Source organism: Botryllus schlosseri, chromosome 2, assembly GCF_051294905.1.
Source record: "Botryllus schlosseri isolate E-star chromosome 2, Bs_hap1, whole genome shotgun sequence".
NCBI lineage: Eukaryota > Metazoa > Chordata > Ascidiacea > Stolidobranchia > Styelidae > Botryllus > Botryllus schlosseri.
Window position 1 is genome coordinate 25,345,656 of NC_137237.1, and position 17,258 is coordinate 25,362,913.

At 39.4% G+C, this 17,258-nt stretch overlaps 3 protein-coding genes across 3 annotated transcripts; all 3 read right to left on the bottom strand.

Annotated features, from left to right (window-relative positions):
- Positions 1 to 1,918: 1,918 nt before the first annotated feature.
- LOC145434295 (inositol-pentakisphosphate 2-kinase-like) lies at positions 1,919 to 9,931 on the bottom strand. The gene is made up of 5 exons (XM_080311663.1): positions 9,571 to 9,931; positions 6,761 to 6,947; positions 5,947 to 6,076; positions 5,692 to 5,863; positions 1,919 to 3,970 (listed from the first exon to the last, which is right to left on the bottom strand). Exons 1-5 carry the CDS (start codon positions 9,783 to 9,785, stop codon positions 3,199 to 3,201), a joined length of 1,476 nt encoding a protein of 491 aa, XP_080167789.1. The 5' UTR covers positions 9,786 to 9,931; the 3' UTR covers positions 1,919 to 3,198.
- Positions 9,845 to 13,516, bottom strand: LOC145434294 (AP-4 complex subunit epsilon-1-like). Its single transcript, XM_080311662.1, has one exon. The coding sequence runs from the start codon at positions 13,514 to 13,516 to the stop codon at positions 11,372 to 11,374; it is 2,145 nt and encodes a 714-aa protein (XP_080167788.1). The 3' UTR covers positions 9,845 to 11,371.
- Positions 13,517 to 13,525: 9 nt separating this feature from the next.
- On the bottom strand, positions 13,526 to 16,169 carry LOC145434296 (TIP41-like protein). Its single transcript, XM_080311664.1, has one exon. The coding sequence runs from the start codon at positions 15,993 to 15,995 to the stop codon at positions 15,120 to 15,122; it is 876 nt and encodes a 291-aa protein (XP_080167790.1). The 5' UTR covers positions 15,996 to 16,169; the 3' UTR covers positions 13,526 to 15,119.
- Positions 16,170 to 17,258: the final 1,089 nt, after the last annotated feature.

The following is a 17,258-nucleotide window of genomic DNA, read 5'->3' on the forward strand; positions in this document are numbered from 1 at the left end:
ATTGCGGGAGCTCGAAGGGACCCAAGATTATTTCGTTGGTCGTTTGTTGGATGATATTTATAATACATGAAAATTTCCGTTGCGCCTGGCGCGATTTCATGGACCGAAAGGTCCACATTTAAATATCATCAGTAAATTAAGAGAAAAATGCGCATATTTGAGAAAAATAGGCATATCGGAGCCGTCGATTATCACGCATTGAACAGGATTATGAGTTTATGACTCCAAGATTAGAGGAGGTCACAGCACATTTTTAAACCGGAAAATGGGCCACGGCCAAGAAAGGGCTGAGAACCCCTGGGCTAGTGGCTACTGTATGTTGAACATACAAGTTTACTTGGTACTTCTACGAGGGCGTTACTATATTGTGATAGAGCAGGGGTTCTCAACTTCCCATGACTAACGGGCCGCATATATCAAAAAATAGCCGCAGAACACATGTAGCCTAATCGTAGGCTACTAATAAATTGACTGCATTTACCAGTCGTATACGGACGTGTACTACATGTTTTTGCATTAGCATTAACGGACAGCGTTCGCAAAGTTTGCAGTTGCTGTTCTATGTTTGAATATGCAGCAGGGTTATACAGACTTCTATATCGGTTATTTTAGCATTGATAGACGCAGATTAGCGAATAGTATACATTGAAATAAACTGCAAATGCGTGTCATTACTACGACCTACTATTTTGTCGTTATGCGATAGAGAGGGAGGTGTTATTTTTCTTCGCCTGCACCATCGAGATGCTTTGACGACGGAGATGCGATACGGCCTTTATAGTAAGGTCATCTAGTCTGCAGTCTGCACCCACATTTTTTTCCTTCATGCTATCCGTGATTGCTGATCGCCGGCCGGGGACCGAATCCACGACCTACCGATCAAGAAACTGGGCGCATCGCATCACCATTACACTATAGCTCTCCAGTTTTCATACATTCCAGCACTTAATCCACAAGTTTGCGGGGAATTATACGCTGAGTAATATTGCACTTATTGCCATTTGTACTTGACTATGAGCTGTTATTTTGATAAATTGTGTCGAAATTTACTCTTCACGGAGACGATTTCTGAAGGTCTATGACCAGCAGAACTCCAGATATATTCTTGTCTGACGGGCATTCATCATCCATTCGTTTGACGCTAGTCTGCAAGGATTCTCGTTCCCGATTTTCAGTAGCGGCCTCGGACGGATTTAGACATCCCTCACTTTAGTATTCATTTACAGAAATTGACTATATGGCTGTTCATAGAAACAAGCAACATCTGTCGTCTATTATATTTTTGTGGCATATTTAGACTTTAGAGGTCAATCAGAGCAGCAAGAAGGTTGCCTCGGAGACGCGGTTGTGAATCACTGATCAAGAGTCAAGATGATCTATTCCCAGGGATATCTAGAACTTCTAGATATCCCTGTCTATTCCCAGCGGTTCTGCCACGGCATTGATGCTCTCGTATCCTTTTCGGAACGAAGTCAGTTCTTTTTCTCGTTTTGGCAATTGCATCCTCGAAAAGGGCTATGGTCGTTGATAGACATGCGTATCTCTTCCACATCGACTACTGATGTTGCATTATCGACTCGCAAAATTCACTTCGCTGTAGTGACTCGGCTACCACTGGACTCTCGCGTACTACAGTTTAGTATCCACTGCCCTATAGCCTGCAACTGCGCATGCCCTTATCTTCAACATTCTTTTCAAGACAAGGTGATGGTTTCATAAGTTGCACTGCCAAGTTTCGACTCCAAGTCGCAATCGCGAGATTTGAATTGTTAGCAGCTTGATAAAACTTACGACTGCGTGAGCTAGTTGCCTGGACTTATGAACTCCAAGCTAGAACAACGGAGTAGCCGCAACGCACGGTCCATACCGAACTGATGGTAGTTACATCCATGACCCATAAGCGACTGAAAATAATTGATGACGTTGAATGCTGGTCTTGTTCAAATATCCATCTTACTTAACACTGAATGTGCATTATAATTTCGCAAAAAAACACATTGTAATATCCGAAAAAGGGCGATAAAAAGTTTGCTCATTTTAATTTCAGCAAGTTCTTGCATAAGTGTCCTCATATTCACTTGGTACGAGATCGAACATGTTTCACGTGCGTTTGAAAGGAATTCGCATGGGTAATGAAGAAATATGGCCAACAAAACACTACACCAAGTCGTACTTGCTCAAGAAACTGATTTCACTTCAACACACTTTGCGGCGTTAAAAAATAGCCAGAAAATCTACACGATATAACTGAGTTACATCCTGGCGTTGGGAATCTGAATGGTAAGACGGAAGAGCGGGCAAGAATACAAACAATCATACTACGTTCTTGAGCAGCTTAGAAAATTTCACAGTATAAACGTTAATCGGCAACAAAAACTAGAAAAAAAAATCAACCAATCTAAATTCAACTGTTGAAATAATTCCGCTAAATTGCACATCAATTCCAGATACTAAGGATGGTCAAAATTGTCATGGACATTGGACATGGCAAAAAGGAGCTACTTCGCTACATGCGTTCAGTATTATCAGTACAAAGGATATACAGAGGACTAATATATATATCCTCGACCCGTGCACCTTGTACATCATCAGCAGTGGTTAAGAAAATCTTTACGAGCGGTTAGGCGAAGCAGTAGTCAATTAGGCCTACATTTTTTTATCAACACCAACCACTACAGGCCTTACCTGATCATGAAATGATCACATACAACTTTGCCCAGCCCCTAGTATCAATTACCGAAATATTGAGGTCAAGTGGTCTTTTCTACCTAGGATTGATATACGGTTTAGTAAGTAACATATTGCTTGATTACCATACATTCAATTGAGCTTCAATATCGGGTGTCTATGCTAACAGAGGAAACACACAATCAGGCAGGTATTCAATAATATCCCTTGACGGGAAATGACAAATAGTTGATACATGGGTTCATGGGATTCACTTATTAACTGACAGCGTGAATGGCTTATGTAGATTTTAACAAAATTTAGACTACAGGACAGACATGAAGATGTGCAAAGCGAAAACTTGATGACAAGCAGTATACAGTATCCGATACGTCCGGGCATAGCAGTGAGGTGCGGAGAAATTCACGGTTTAGATGAAACATTGCCAGTACAAAATGAAAACATTCGAAAAAGCAATCAGTTTGCGTATCTATCAACGTGGTAAGTAATTGAAAATAACCACTACTGATTCTACTTCCCAATCAAGCTTCGGTAATAACCGGGTATACGACTGGCTGGTTTGGGATCGCTATCGACCACGGCAACGGACGCCCAATATTCCAAACCACTCCGTCCTTTGATAAGAGTGGGAAAGGCCGAATGCATCACATCGTCGGATGACTTCCTCTGGAAAGTCATTATGATCGAACAGTCCTTGAAACTAGTGGCAATGAGAAATTTACGTAGTATCGAGGCGGCTTTCGACACGTCCAGCCTCCAATCGTCGCAAGAGTGGGCTTCAAAATCGACACCCCCTTTCACCTCTTCCACAAGGTCTTTCCAACACTGCGCGTCGTAAGGTCCTTCCAACGTTAGCAGGGTTCTATCGCCGGGAAATAACTTGAGATGATTTTGTACCAGAGTGTACATTTCGTAATATTCCTCAATGCTGTGGCTTTCGAGTTTTTGCAAAGTTAGTAAGAGACCCAAAACGCAATCGGCTGGCAATTCGCATTCAGTTTCCGAACCGTTGCACGGATCCGACGTTTTCCGTTTGGCCTCTAAACTCGAATGTCGTTCACAGTAGTGCGAGGTGTGAGGAGTGTGCCGCGATTTTGACACGGAGCATAGCAGCAAGTCGCAAATGAGATCTTGAAAGTCCGATAACGAATCTTCGAGTAACCTATTGCTGGGCATTTCGTGATAATCCGACATATTCGGTAGTACGTTTGTCATGAAGAAGTCTTTCCCTTTGAGTTTGGACTGTTTGATGAGCTCTTGCGAAAAAATGACATCGCCACCCCTGTGAAAGCCAAAGTTGAGATTGATGATTGATAAGATTTCTTTTGTCGAACTAATACAGCAGATGACTGTAATCTAACTACGATTTCATATAGTATCGGAGCCGGAGTTACCGAGAGAATGTTGTAGACAAATTTACAGCACGAGATAATGTCATATACCAGTGACTTTCAACCTTTTTGAGTACCATCTGCATTTATTTTGGGGCAAAAACGTCATGCGCACTAACCAGCCGAGAATTATCACACACAAAAAAAATGAAGAGACTTGAAACTTTCTAATTCAAATGTTCAACAATTACGTTATGCTACCAGTTTATGAATGATTCGTTTGATGCTGAATATTTCTGGGAATTTCAGACCAGTTAAGAAAAACTTGTTGCTCGAAAACTCCCACAATTGGCCATCAAGTGTCTCATCAAAAAGACAACTCCTTCTCCTCGTTTTGATGTCAACTCGCACACCAAAGCCAATTTCGGCTGATCAATTTGTGGAGTTTTGTACTAGAACTTCTATTGCTCTGATGGCCAGATCTTCATAAGAGCTATCCAGAACTTGGAAAATGCTTTCTGGCAGAAATCGTTGGAGTATGACCCAAATTACCAGAGGCTCTTGTTTGCCGGAAGGGGTTCAAACCAGCAGCTTTGTTTTTAATGCAAGCAAATGTTTTCAACTAGCAAGCCAATGAGCAAAGCAAACAAAAATGGAAAACGAAAGTCAATCCAAATTGAAAGCAGTTCAATAACCTTCAACTAAGAGTAAGGTCTGCAAATTTGAGTCTGTAATGATGGTGTTTATTTACTAATATCTTCATCTTCATGCCTCATTCCATTTGAATACATTATCACGAAATTATGTTGGTTGCTACCAATGCCTACCCTACAACAAATTGGAAACAAAGTCAATTTTACGTAATTTTTACCAGGTATCGCAGGCTTAAATGTGCTGATTAAGTGCACAGTATTTCTGCCACTGCACGGGTGCACGCGCTGTGGAACCAGACTTTTCATTATGTAGTACCGTAATAATAGTACGCAAATATTAGCTTATTCCGACTGGTGCGAGACAAAATTATTGGAAAAGCTGTGACAAGTGGTGCGTCGTAAGTCCAACAAATTTTTACGAATGCATCACAACGACACAAGTTAGAGAGCCACTGTTCATAGTATCCTATTAGGAATATTTGAATTATTCCACATCAGAAAAGTAAAAATGTGCAATTTTCATCCGCACCAAGTTAATCAATCAATTATTTTAGACTGCACAAGTGCATGCGTACCATCCCACAGGTCGCAAAGCACTGTGTTACACAATAGCCTACTCTCAATACTCTGAAAATAACTACCGTACTTTACTCAACACTAGTAATGTGCAGCAGTACATTCCGTTGCCTTGCCTTTTGCCGTCAGATCAGGCTTTGAAAACAATGAATGCTTACTATTTCGATAATAATGCTCCTTCAGAAAGGAAGCGCGAGAAAGAACAGTCAAAATAATTTCAAGTTGTCAAGGGCATTAAGAAATGTAGTGTGTTGTTTGTAAATTAAAATGATATGACCTGGATTTTCTTGAGAGTTATTTGTAACTTTAAAGCATAAACGCATCTCGTCAAAAGTTGAGTCATCTAGTAATCACAAAAACAGACATCAGCATAAAGTGAATGGCCAATTACCATTCACATGCAATGCAACCAACATTGATATGTCACAAAAACATTCACGAACCTGAACACTCTCAAGTTATTTTGCGGATCTGAGAGGAGAGCACGAAGTGCTTTGTGCATACGTTTTTTCGAACCGGAAAATAAATCCACGGGACAATATGTGCTGAGTCTGTCGTAAGTCTTGTTTTGCACTTTGACCTGCTGAAACTGGCTGTATTTACACCTGTCGTCACCTATTGAATGAATCAAGAAGGTTGCGATGGGTGCAGTGTGCAGAAACATTAAGGTCAGGAATCACATATGTCATAATACTCACCAATTAATATGAAACCTTGTTTGGGCTTAATTTCAACGCTGATAGGAAGGTTTTCAGTCGACATCGCAGGTGGAAGTATTTGACAAAAATCAGGCATTAGAATTCCAAATTTCAGTGTCTGATCGATTACCTATACAGAAGATTTAGAAAAAATACTAAAAGACAGTAAAATATAAATATCGCAATGAAATCACAGGCTCACCACATACATTCTCTAATAGTTGCAAGGCCCTCTATATCATTAGGAAGTGGTGACAGTTAGACTATGAATAAAATTAGTGAATAATGGAGATAAAAAATTATTTAGAAAATCAGATAAATTTTGTCAACATATTTTTCTGTGCAGAGTCAGTATATGCAAAAATCATAAACACATTTCATGGGTAGCATACCATGAAAAATTCGCACTTATTTGTTGAGGCACAAATTTTGTCCGAAGAAATATGTTGCGCACACTCTGCCTCGAAATGTATTTGCGTGCATTCTACACCGAAGACGTACAAAGTTGGAATGATATGGAAGTTTTGAAGTGGAAATTTTTGGCATTGCGAATCCACCGCAACAGGAAAGTCCTGAAAACTTCATTTTAGAAAGTGATTCCACGCATCAAATCAATGAAAATGAGTCACTTCGCTAAGAATCATAGGCGTACCAATTTGCATTCGATGCCATTTTACCCACATTCAAATAAGTTATCCTATCAGGACGTTCCTGGCCAGATTGACAAGTAGATTACATTGGCATGGTCAAGACATCCGAACTGGAGAGGTAGTATCTACTAAGATTTGAACTTTTCAATTCGCAGCAAAAATACCTTGTTGATTCTAACTTTGGGACGGTCAGATTCAATCTTCCTTGATATCATCTTCAAAAATTCTTTGCTGACAAACGCCTTTTGTATAGGGAAGCACACAGTGCAGCTTTGCATCAATGGATGGGCAATGTGTCGGATAAAACATAATTCGCTTTCCGTTGCATCATTCGCGCGGTACTCACTGCAACTGAAAAAGATGTATGCTGTTGAAATAGTGTAGTAAATTCATATGGTGTCAATCTATACTTTGGTAGCCACTGCTATATGTGATCTAGACTGGAAACCTGTTCATGTTCAAGTTCCACAAAGTTAGGTTAATTTGGCACCATCGCAGTAAGAAACAATTTACAAGTGGTCCGGTTCGGTTTTGGCACCTTACCTGGATATCAGAAGAAAGAGAACAATTCAATGACCAAGCAAGAGGGCATTGCAGAATAGTAGATCAATAGTGATTTGGATTGAAGCAGATGATTTCAACTACCGGTACTATTCATATTCAGAATGTTTTGACTACAATTCAATTTTGGTTTTGATTAAGGAAAAACTGTATTCATGCCAAGGGCACCAATAAACCTTGATCTGAGTCATGAAGTATACTAGCAACAGCAACTTCACACACACGTCACAGACCAGTTTTCAATTACTACCTACAACATTATGGTCCATTCTAATGCTGTGAAGGTAAAACTTATGAACTGATAGGTTTTCTCTAACTGATCACACCGTAGGGCAACATACGGCCCGCGAAGTGATTTTGACCGGCCCGCAGAGAGTTTCTACTTTGAAAGTGAAATTCCAATTTGAAAGTACAATTGAATAGTATATTCATATTGAAATGAACCCGAATATTTTCGGCTGACACTCGTCAGCAACCAGTAGAGAATTGGAAAGAACATTGTATAGCAACAATCGTAGAAAACGTGCATCACGCTCGGTGAAAAGCTCGCCCATGACTCATCCTCTCAAGGTTGATGCTGAGCGATCAAAGGCCAGAAACTATGCCATTGACAAACATTTGTCGGATAATCCAGCTTCTTGGAGGTACTGAACTTCGATATACAATTGAATACTGTATTCATATTGAAATGAACCCGAATATTTTCGACTGACACTCGTCAGGGGTAATCGTCGGCAACTAGTAGGTAATCGTCAGCAACAATCGTATCACAAAATATGACGTCACCAGCATGAAAGAGAGAGCGTTCAATGTACTATTTTTAGGTGGTACATGATAACACGAACTCCTTTTGTAAACAGATTTTTGGTTGGTGTATTTTGATAAAAGTCGACTCCAAGGCACACAAATGGAATTGTGAACGGCCCCGCCCAACGATTCGAAATCAGTCGTCTCGATAATTATTCGCACAAATCGGATTATCTAACAGATGTTTGCCGATGGCAGAATTAATGGCCTTTGATCGGCAGCATCAATCTTAAGCGGATGACTTAAGGGTGCGATTTTCACTGAGCGTGATGCACATGTTCTGATAAATCTGGGGACAGGTTGGTTTATGAGTTCCAGCTTGAGCAAAAAATTACCGAGAACAAAGATTTCGCGTCATCGGAAGGGGCCGCTCACGCTTTCATCTGTGTGCCATGGAGACGACCTATATCAAAATATATCAGCCCAAGCTTTGTCTACAGAAGGAGTTCGTGTACCATCTTAAAATGATATATTGAACGCTCTCTAATTTGAGATTACACTCCAAGATGGTGTCGACATATTTTGTGATGCGATTGTTGATATACACGCAGGTTCTTTCCAATTCTCTACTGGTTGCTAACGATTGCCCCTGACGAGTGTCAGCCGAAAATATTCAGGTACATTTCAATATGATTATACCATTAAATTGTATATTGAACTTCTGTACCTCCAAGAAGCTCTTTACTCTGAAATTGAAAGTATTGACAAATTTTATGCGTCACAGCCAACCTGGGAAAGATGGACATGAAACTAGTTGCTCTGTTCGGGTGATGTACATATATTTTCGACCGTAAATATTAACGAGAACAGGCTACGTTCCAATATAACTGATGTTAACGTGCAGTCTTTACTAAAGGTTTCTACATACTACATGCGGCCTGCGTCCAAACAACTTGTTGACAACTTTGACCGATCACAGATTTCCGATTGACTTCAACAGCTACTGTTAAAAAATTCCTTAAATAGGCTACTGTTTTGGTGTCTACGCTCTATACTCAATGTTCACATTAAATACGATTTATTCCTTATATAGTTGGATAAATACGCGATTAATATATATATATCTGTAATCCGGCCCGACAAGTGCTCCATTTTCCCATATCCGGCCCGTCGATCGGAGAAGTTGCCCGCCCCTGAGCTACAGGTACTCGACTTGAAACCAAATCAGTCAGGTATTTTATTTGGACAGCACAGTTCACTCGTAACACTATGAAATAGATAAAGCATGCATAGATCCCGCATATATTCTGCTGTCAATATAATCAGCATACTGCATGGAATGCAATTCAATCACACAATTAGGTCATATTTATCAAGCTCGGTTCCAATATTTACTTCTCTATTCATTTCTTTCTCACTTAGTTTACAGGCAAATTTACTAAGCATGACAGTCAAACATAAGCCCAATATCAAAATAAATGCTTAGCACCAGGAAGTGGAACTGCGATTACATTCGCTTATGCCGAGTGCCATGATGAGATACGAGAATTCTTTTAGAAATTAAGCTAACAATAATAAAATGCTTGAAAATCATTTAATTTTTTATATGAACAGTGTGTTAGGGTCCCCCTTTTCGCGCACAAGCAGCCAATAGGAAATGACTTACTCATAAATCTTTCTATCTTTCGGACATTTTAGTAACCGCAGCACTTGCTTCGTCTTTTCATTCGCAATAATGACATGGAGGTTGCCTTCCGCTCGATAAATCCAATCCTTGACATCGCGTATATCCATACTAGTATTGCGTTGAAAATTTTCTTTGCTCTGTCCGCAGCACAGGCAAGGCCTTTCTGTTGCACATATCAGAGTCATCGGTTTCATGTATGGGATATTAGCAGGAAGCTGATGCCTTACTCAGCACATACAGGCCATTCAACCAGTCTGAAATACGAAATCATGCAATTCGTCACATAATGGTCATCAACAATCAGTACATCAGGTCACTCGTTACGAGATGATGCTTCATCGGGAACATATAAATTTCCATAGAAAACGCATACCGTAAAATATAATGGCTTGGAAACTAAAAAGTGCTCCAAAATACGAATATAACATCAATCTATCGGGAACAATATTCAGCCATCTCAGATGTGTGATCATTAGGGCGATTTTTTTTTACCTAAAACCGAATGATTTTTACCTTAAATATCTCAATTTTGACCAAATTTGACCCAACGTATGCAAATTATGTGTTTTCCCACATAATGTTACTTAGAATTATACTACTTATCTTCATTTCTTGTTGAGACTGTTTGTCCTTACGAAGTTGTTTGGCCTGGAAAAAAAACTTTTTTGCCTCAAAAACTGACAAATCTTTACCTAAAAAAACTTTATTTTAACGAAATCTGGCCGTGAAGAATTCCAGTTGGTTACGCATTATGATATAAATCATTAAAAATTTTTGTAGTACAACGAAAGATACATTCCTACATTCTCGGGTAGAAAGTGTCTGTCCTTATTAAAAAGCTTGCCAAGAGTGGAGAAAGAAGTTGTTGGCTGACAACGCTGAAGTTGTGCGTAGGCCTACACTGCTGGTGGCAAACCGTGTTGCTTCATTCTGGCAATGGTGTCTACATCACAATTTTTCAATATGCGCTTCTTGATATAACCATGCAATGTCCACGCAGTCTTGCTTCAGTTGGGATATTGTGGTATGTTGAGCATTACCCCATGTCAACCTATTCGTTTCATTTGAATGTTAATGATTCGCAATGAGCCGTCTACAACGTTAGGCCTATAAAGTAAGCTACAAGCTGTAAAATATCATATGATAAGCAGACCGACAGTGCAAAATCTATGATACAAACAAAATGCAGGTTGCTAAAAAGGTTCAACTTTGTAAACAATATTGACATTTTTTGACCTAACGCTACAATTTTGACATGTCAAAAAAAAATCGCTTATCATCAACGCTCAATCTCCAGTCATGCCAATGACAATTTAACTTCAGACCTAGTTTGCCTAGCCTGCAACTGTTGTCGTCTTAGCATTAAGAAAGAAATAATAAATATTATTAGACTATGATGATATGCATTATTAAGGAAGAAAGATAGCAGCCACAGTCTTATCAATTTATAACACAGTTAGGAGTATCATATATATACTATATCTAGAAGAATTTTTAATAGGCTATAAAATGTGCAGCAACATTAGTAGGGTATGGCGATAGCTACCTTAATAGAAACCGTTACCATACCACTGTAAATGCATGGGACTTGAAGAAATGGCACAACAACTAGCTGCGTAGAGTAAATGCATGCGACTTAAAGAAATGGCACAACAACTAGCTGCGTAGAGTAACAGTAGGGCAGATACTTGATACACATTGCTTCCTATAGCATTGTTGACCCGAGACATGCGGACGCGCCACTTCCAAATTGCTATGATTGTTGATTAATTGACATTGATCAGGACGTATCATGGTCAGAATTACCAACGTCTTTGTGCAATTTATATTTTTTGCTATCCCAAACCACAGTGGGATTCTGCTTAGATGATTGGCTATTCAAAAATGTTTTCTTCGGTTTATACTCTTGATGAGATGCTTCGTCGTTGGCAAACCTAGATTTTGAGTAACTATGCGTCTTGAATGTGGGCCTTGTGTTCGGCTCATTAGATATACAAGGATCTGCTGACTGTGTGCTAAAATTTTCCTCCGAATTCAACTTCAAATTAGACAAAGACTCGTCAGCATCTGTAATTCCATCATGCCCAGTAACGAACATTTGCAAGTGTTCAGACTCGGACAATAAGTACTTAAATTCCGAATATTGCATTTGAAGTCCCACAGTAAAACTTTGCTGCCAATCATTCGACAATTCTCTGATGTCCACATCCACATTGTGGTACCCGGCAAGTTCCATTACAACCCACCACGAATATATCATAACATTCTCAGTATGCGAACCCCAATGATGGCGGTGTGTATTTTCAAGAATTTTCTCTACTGCATTTTCGCAATCCTTTTTGCTAATATCCTTGTGAAATGTGGACAGTATTTCCAGCATTGTGCAGTACAAGATCGGGGCTCTAACGGTTTCATCAAGTTCAGACACCATGACTTTGACCATTTTGGTTTGAACTTCTAACGACGCTTTCTTGGTGCAAATGGCAATTTTTTGAACCAATGAAAAATCGAGTTCCACTTGTAAAGGCCATAGGAGACTATGAAAATTCGCAAGTAGCCAGTCACTATTTTTACTGTCGTCAGAATTACACTCCATAATTCTTAGAATTCCATGTATAATTCGCTTTTTAAAGTCCATCGAATTATTATCATTGAGTTTCTCAACAAGCGTTGTTATCAGTTCCTCACAATTATCAGTAGATGTTAAGTCCTCTAATAACTCGACAGCGGCATGAAATGCACAAGAGTTGGAATCTGAAAGCAGGTGCATAAGAGCGTCCTTGAATAGCCTTGATATTCCAGGTTTTCTATGCTTCATACACTTTACCATCTCAATTGCACAATGCCTGATGTTGGGATTTCGGCTACTTAGCACATTGTCTATGGCGTCAAGGGCAAACTTATCTAACACATGTAATTCGGAATGAAAGTCGGAAATAACTTGAATGCACTCCGACACAATCGCCACTTGAATATTGCTACAAACTTGCATGCGAGACAATGTAAGTTGCACAATTTTCGACAGTTCATTGACGGAATGTTCAGACAGCAATTGTGAAGGTAAGTTTCGTATGATCTCCATTATTCTAATAAAATCCCAAGGGGCGCATATACCGTTATGCATCATATCCAAAGGCAGCCTTCCGTTCAGCATCTGTTGGAGGATGAATATCAATTTTTCGCAAATCTTCGCATTATCAGGGGGTAATGATTTTTTCAATAAATTGCTTAGAAGGGGTAGCGAAGCGCTCATTACATGCGGGTCTTGGTCACAGACAGCCCGTAAGGCCATATCCCAAATGTCCGGAACATATTGAGATCCTACCGAATGCATGACTTCCAACACAACCATGGCTTTACATCTCAACATTGAATTTGAGCATTTATGAATTACTTTGTCGATATACGGTAAAAATACTGGGACCAAGTCGAGATCCATCACATTTGCCAGTGTGGTCAATGTAATGAAAACCACTGAGGTTTTTTTGGATGAAATGTCTTTCTGCAAGGTGCCGACGGCAATGTAGACATCGGGCGATCTTTTTGTACACAGACTTCGCAAAGCAACATGACCCAGCAGTTTGTCCAACACGGTGGCGGCATCGACGATGAATTTGATTACGAAAGGATACTCAGAGGGAAGCGTTTCGTTGAAGTTCGCAAGATGAATGATCATCATGATACAATGTCTCCGGTCCGAAACGCTCATTTTCATATCTTGGCATTTATTTGTGAGAACACGTTGAATTTCAGAGATTGTTTTTCGGGCTTGCTGCCGATCCAAAGTCCTGCTCATGCCCATGATACAGTTTTCCAGCGTTTGTAAACATGATGATACGCTGGTTGCTTCAGGTCCTCGCATTATGAGCATGGTCTGCTGAATAGTCTTTTCCAAGATGGAGGACATCATTGTGCCTATTATCATGTATTGTACCTTGAAAAACAAGGTTTCACATATTGTATCCAAATCAAAATGGACAGAAGAATAAAGAAAACAAGTTCCTTTAGACACAATTAACAGATAAAAGTGTTAGAGAAGAATTCAACATTTCAATGCTATTACTCTCGGGTTGGCACAATGAGCGCTTGGATCGACTTCAAAATAACTTATGGGCTTACAGAAACACCAAACACAAGTAAATGTAGGCTAACAAACTACGATGAAAATATGCCATAACACAATATTTTTTAGATGACATATACACAAGCCGTAGTACAGTAAAAGACAAGTTAGCAAGAGTAAAAAAATTACGTAAATAGTTGTTGGATTTGAAAGAAACTACCGCAGCATGAACAGGACCATGCACTAACTTTGTTTTGATACCCAATGGTTGATAGCCAACAACAAATGTTGTTAACAGAAGAACAGTGAATGACCTCACTCCTCAGCCCTTGGGATTACCGTACTAGTCTATAAGGCATGCAATTACCAGTAACAACAATGCATTAGGCTAGTATTGAATATAATATTCAGGAGGGGAGTAACCTCAGCAACTAGTACCGGAATTGGAAAGAATATAGTATATCAATAATCGTATCACCAATTATGACATCACTGGCATGAAATTTTGAATCATAGAGGCGGAAGAGATCGCTTCAGCTCAATGTACTGTTTTTAGATGATAAACAAACTCCCAATGTTGGTACCAACTAGGCTGGTATATTCCGATAAAAGTCGACTCCAAGGCACACAAGCCAAAATAGTGTGACCAGGCCTAGAGCAGTGGTTCTCAACCTTTTTGAGCTCGCGGGCCGGTGAAACTTCAAAATTAACCCTAAATTTATTCACGACAAATGGATGCAACTCCAATATAATATTGTTCACTTCATTCAATACCGCTGTTTGGCAGTACATATTCATGCACGATTCTGGTGAAGTTAACATAAGGCCAAGATCGCAAAGTCCTGGTAAAGACCACTAACTTGATCGTGATTTTTCGGTATTCTTTGAAAGGAATCAGATGCTGTTTACCAGACCATATTACACCGCTATAGTATCACTTAACTGCAATGTCAGAATTTAACGACCTTTGTTCAAAAGTCTTCTGCGGCTTTCACATGTAACTATTCCCAAACGAGTCGTATAGGCTAATTTCAAACAGATTCGTACAACGCTTGCACAATTGTCAGATACGCCCAAAGTAGACTATGAATGAAATCTCTATTAGCCTACGTCACAATGGAGAAATATATGTTTCAAACTTCACACTAAATTTATAATTTGAAGTTTTATTCCTCTAATTAATGGACAAGCGTCCATCTTCCCGAATTTTGGAATTTAGGTTTAAATTCTAATTCATGTTGCGGACCGGCAGGGGACTTGCCGCAGACCGGCAGTTGAGAACCACTGGTCTAGAGCACTGATTCCGTGTCGTGTTCAGCTATCACTGTAAACATTTGACGGGCTCATTGTGATACAAATCACGAGCTACGGCACTATATAAGAATTCGGTATCGATGAAAAGTGGGATATATTCGGATTCTGTCCAATTCGATTGAAACTATCCATGGATTCAGAATTGCATTTTTCAATCACTGACACTCATTTCAACTGCAAATTGCTTTCTGGCTGATTGGGTAGAGGATGACGCAGCTTGAGTCCTATTAATAGATGAGCTAACAATCTTTGGATTCAATTGTAGCTTATGAAAAATCTCATATTTCTTCGAAAGATGCTTGTCAACGGAATGCGAGTCTGTGACATTAGCAAGTGGGATTGAGCTATTTTGTCCAAGGGAACCTTCTTTTTCAGTGTACTCTCTTAGCAGATGATCCGTTCCACATTCGTGAAAGAGCCGCGTGTCATGAACTCTTGCCAACAAGCCATCCACTCTGAGATAGTATCGCATTAGCAGAAAAAAACATGATGGCATCACACGTATCTTCACACTCAGTTCTGCACATCCGTGATCTGCAAGTTCATCTTCGAATAATATGGCTTGTTCAAAATACGCTATCTTTTCTCGAACTTTCAACTTCTCTAGGTTAATACGCTCTTCAGTTTGTGTCACCGAGACAGCATTAGGTTCACCGTGAACAGTGCCTTTGTAGTTAGTCGAATAAGTCCAGTCAAATGGTTTGACAGTTTGATGGATGTATTCATTGTTCTTTCGACTCTCCATCCATTCCCTCGCTACTGCGACTTTCATCAAGTCGTTTTTATTGTCGACAAGTTTCAACGCGTCCAAGGCATTGAATTCTATCCTGAAACCATTTGAATTCGATATTCCTATATGATTTTCTCCAAAGGTCATTTCTGGGATTTGTGGTATATCAAGACGCTTACAAATTTCTTCGGACTCAACAGAAGTAAGAATAGACCCTTTTGAAGCCGATATACACCAGGGGCCAAACTTAAAGTCTTCCTTATGCTGCCCGATCGGGGTTCCGACTCTAGCGGCCATTTTGGATGAAATATTATCCACCGCTAAGGACACTGCTATAGAACTCTATATTAGCTGAACCTGAAATAAAATCATAATTTCATTTCCAAGAATTCTTCTCCGAGGTGGTATCTTTGATTACATCAGCGAGGATGAAATTGGTTGGTGAATGCATTCAAGGTATTTGATAGTACAACGATGAGCACTAGGGCTGTTCAAAAATAACTTATTTTTCTGGATTCCAGTCGATCAGTTATCAAATTGTCAGGTCGCCTTAAAAAACGCTGCACACCAAATTTGGTTCAATGCTAACAAGCATAGGGCTCCACAGATCCAATTAAATTTTTTAATTCAAACAGGAAAATTTTTAAAAAAATTTCTGACTTACGGTACCGGTACTGCTGGTGTCTTTCAAGGACGACAGTTGATATAAGCTATGATCATGACACTCGATGTTATTCATTATTTATTAGTTTATTTAGTCATGATATTCTTGGAATAAAACAACAAATAGCTGGCAATGATAATGTTCAGAAGTGGTGCACGAGAGGGGGATGAAGTTACTACTTCAAGTCGTTTCGGCATCTTCCGATCTTTTCATTTTATCGCAGTTTTGTGCTGTTTTGAAATGAACAGCTTCTTTGAGGTACAGAACTTCAATATACAATTGAATAGTATATTCATATTAAAATGAACCCGAATATTTTCGGCTGACACTTGTCACGGGTAATCGTCAGCAACTAGTAGAGAATTCGAAAGAACAGCGTATATCAACAATCGTAACAATCGTGTTTTGAAATGACGAAAATATTAATAAAACTGATACTGAAGTAGCATCCTCAAATAATTTCTAATTCTTCGCAAATTGATTTTTTGAGCCTTGTTATAGTTTTCAAACAATATTCTACAATTTTCTCTCACAATTTTGAAATTACAATACGTTACAAGAAACCACTAGCCTATGCAGTAGCCTATACAAGAGAGGTATCGTATATATAACAGTAACTGGAGTATGGCAGAAATTTTTGAAAATAACAATCAATGATATGACAAATAGTTTCAACAAAACCAAGCACTAAGGATCCCGTGATTTTGATGTCCCCTTGTAATCAGATCTTTACTGGGATTAGTAGTGCCTACATCAAGCCATCTCTGGCTTGGGAGACCTTCTCAAAGACAGACAGTTCGTTCTACCTCTATCGATCGTTTCCAAAAGGCAATATATGATATCGACTTGGCGCTACGACACTACCCCGAATCGCAACCTTGAAGCTGTAACACTCT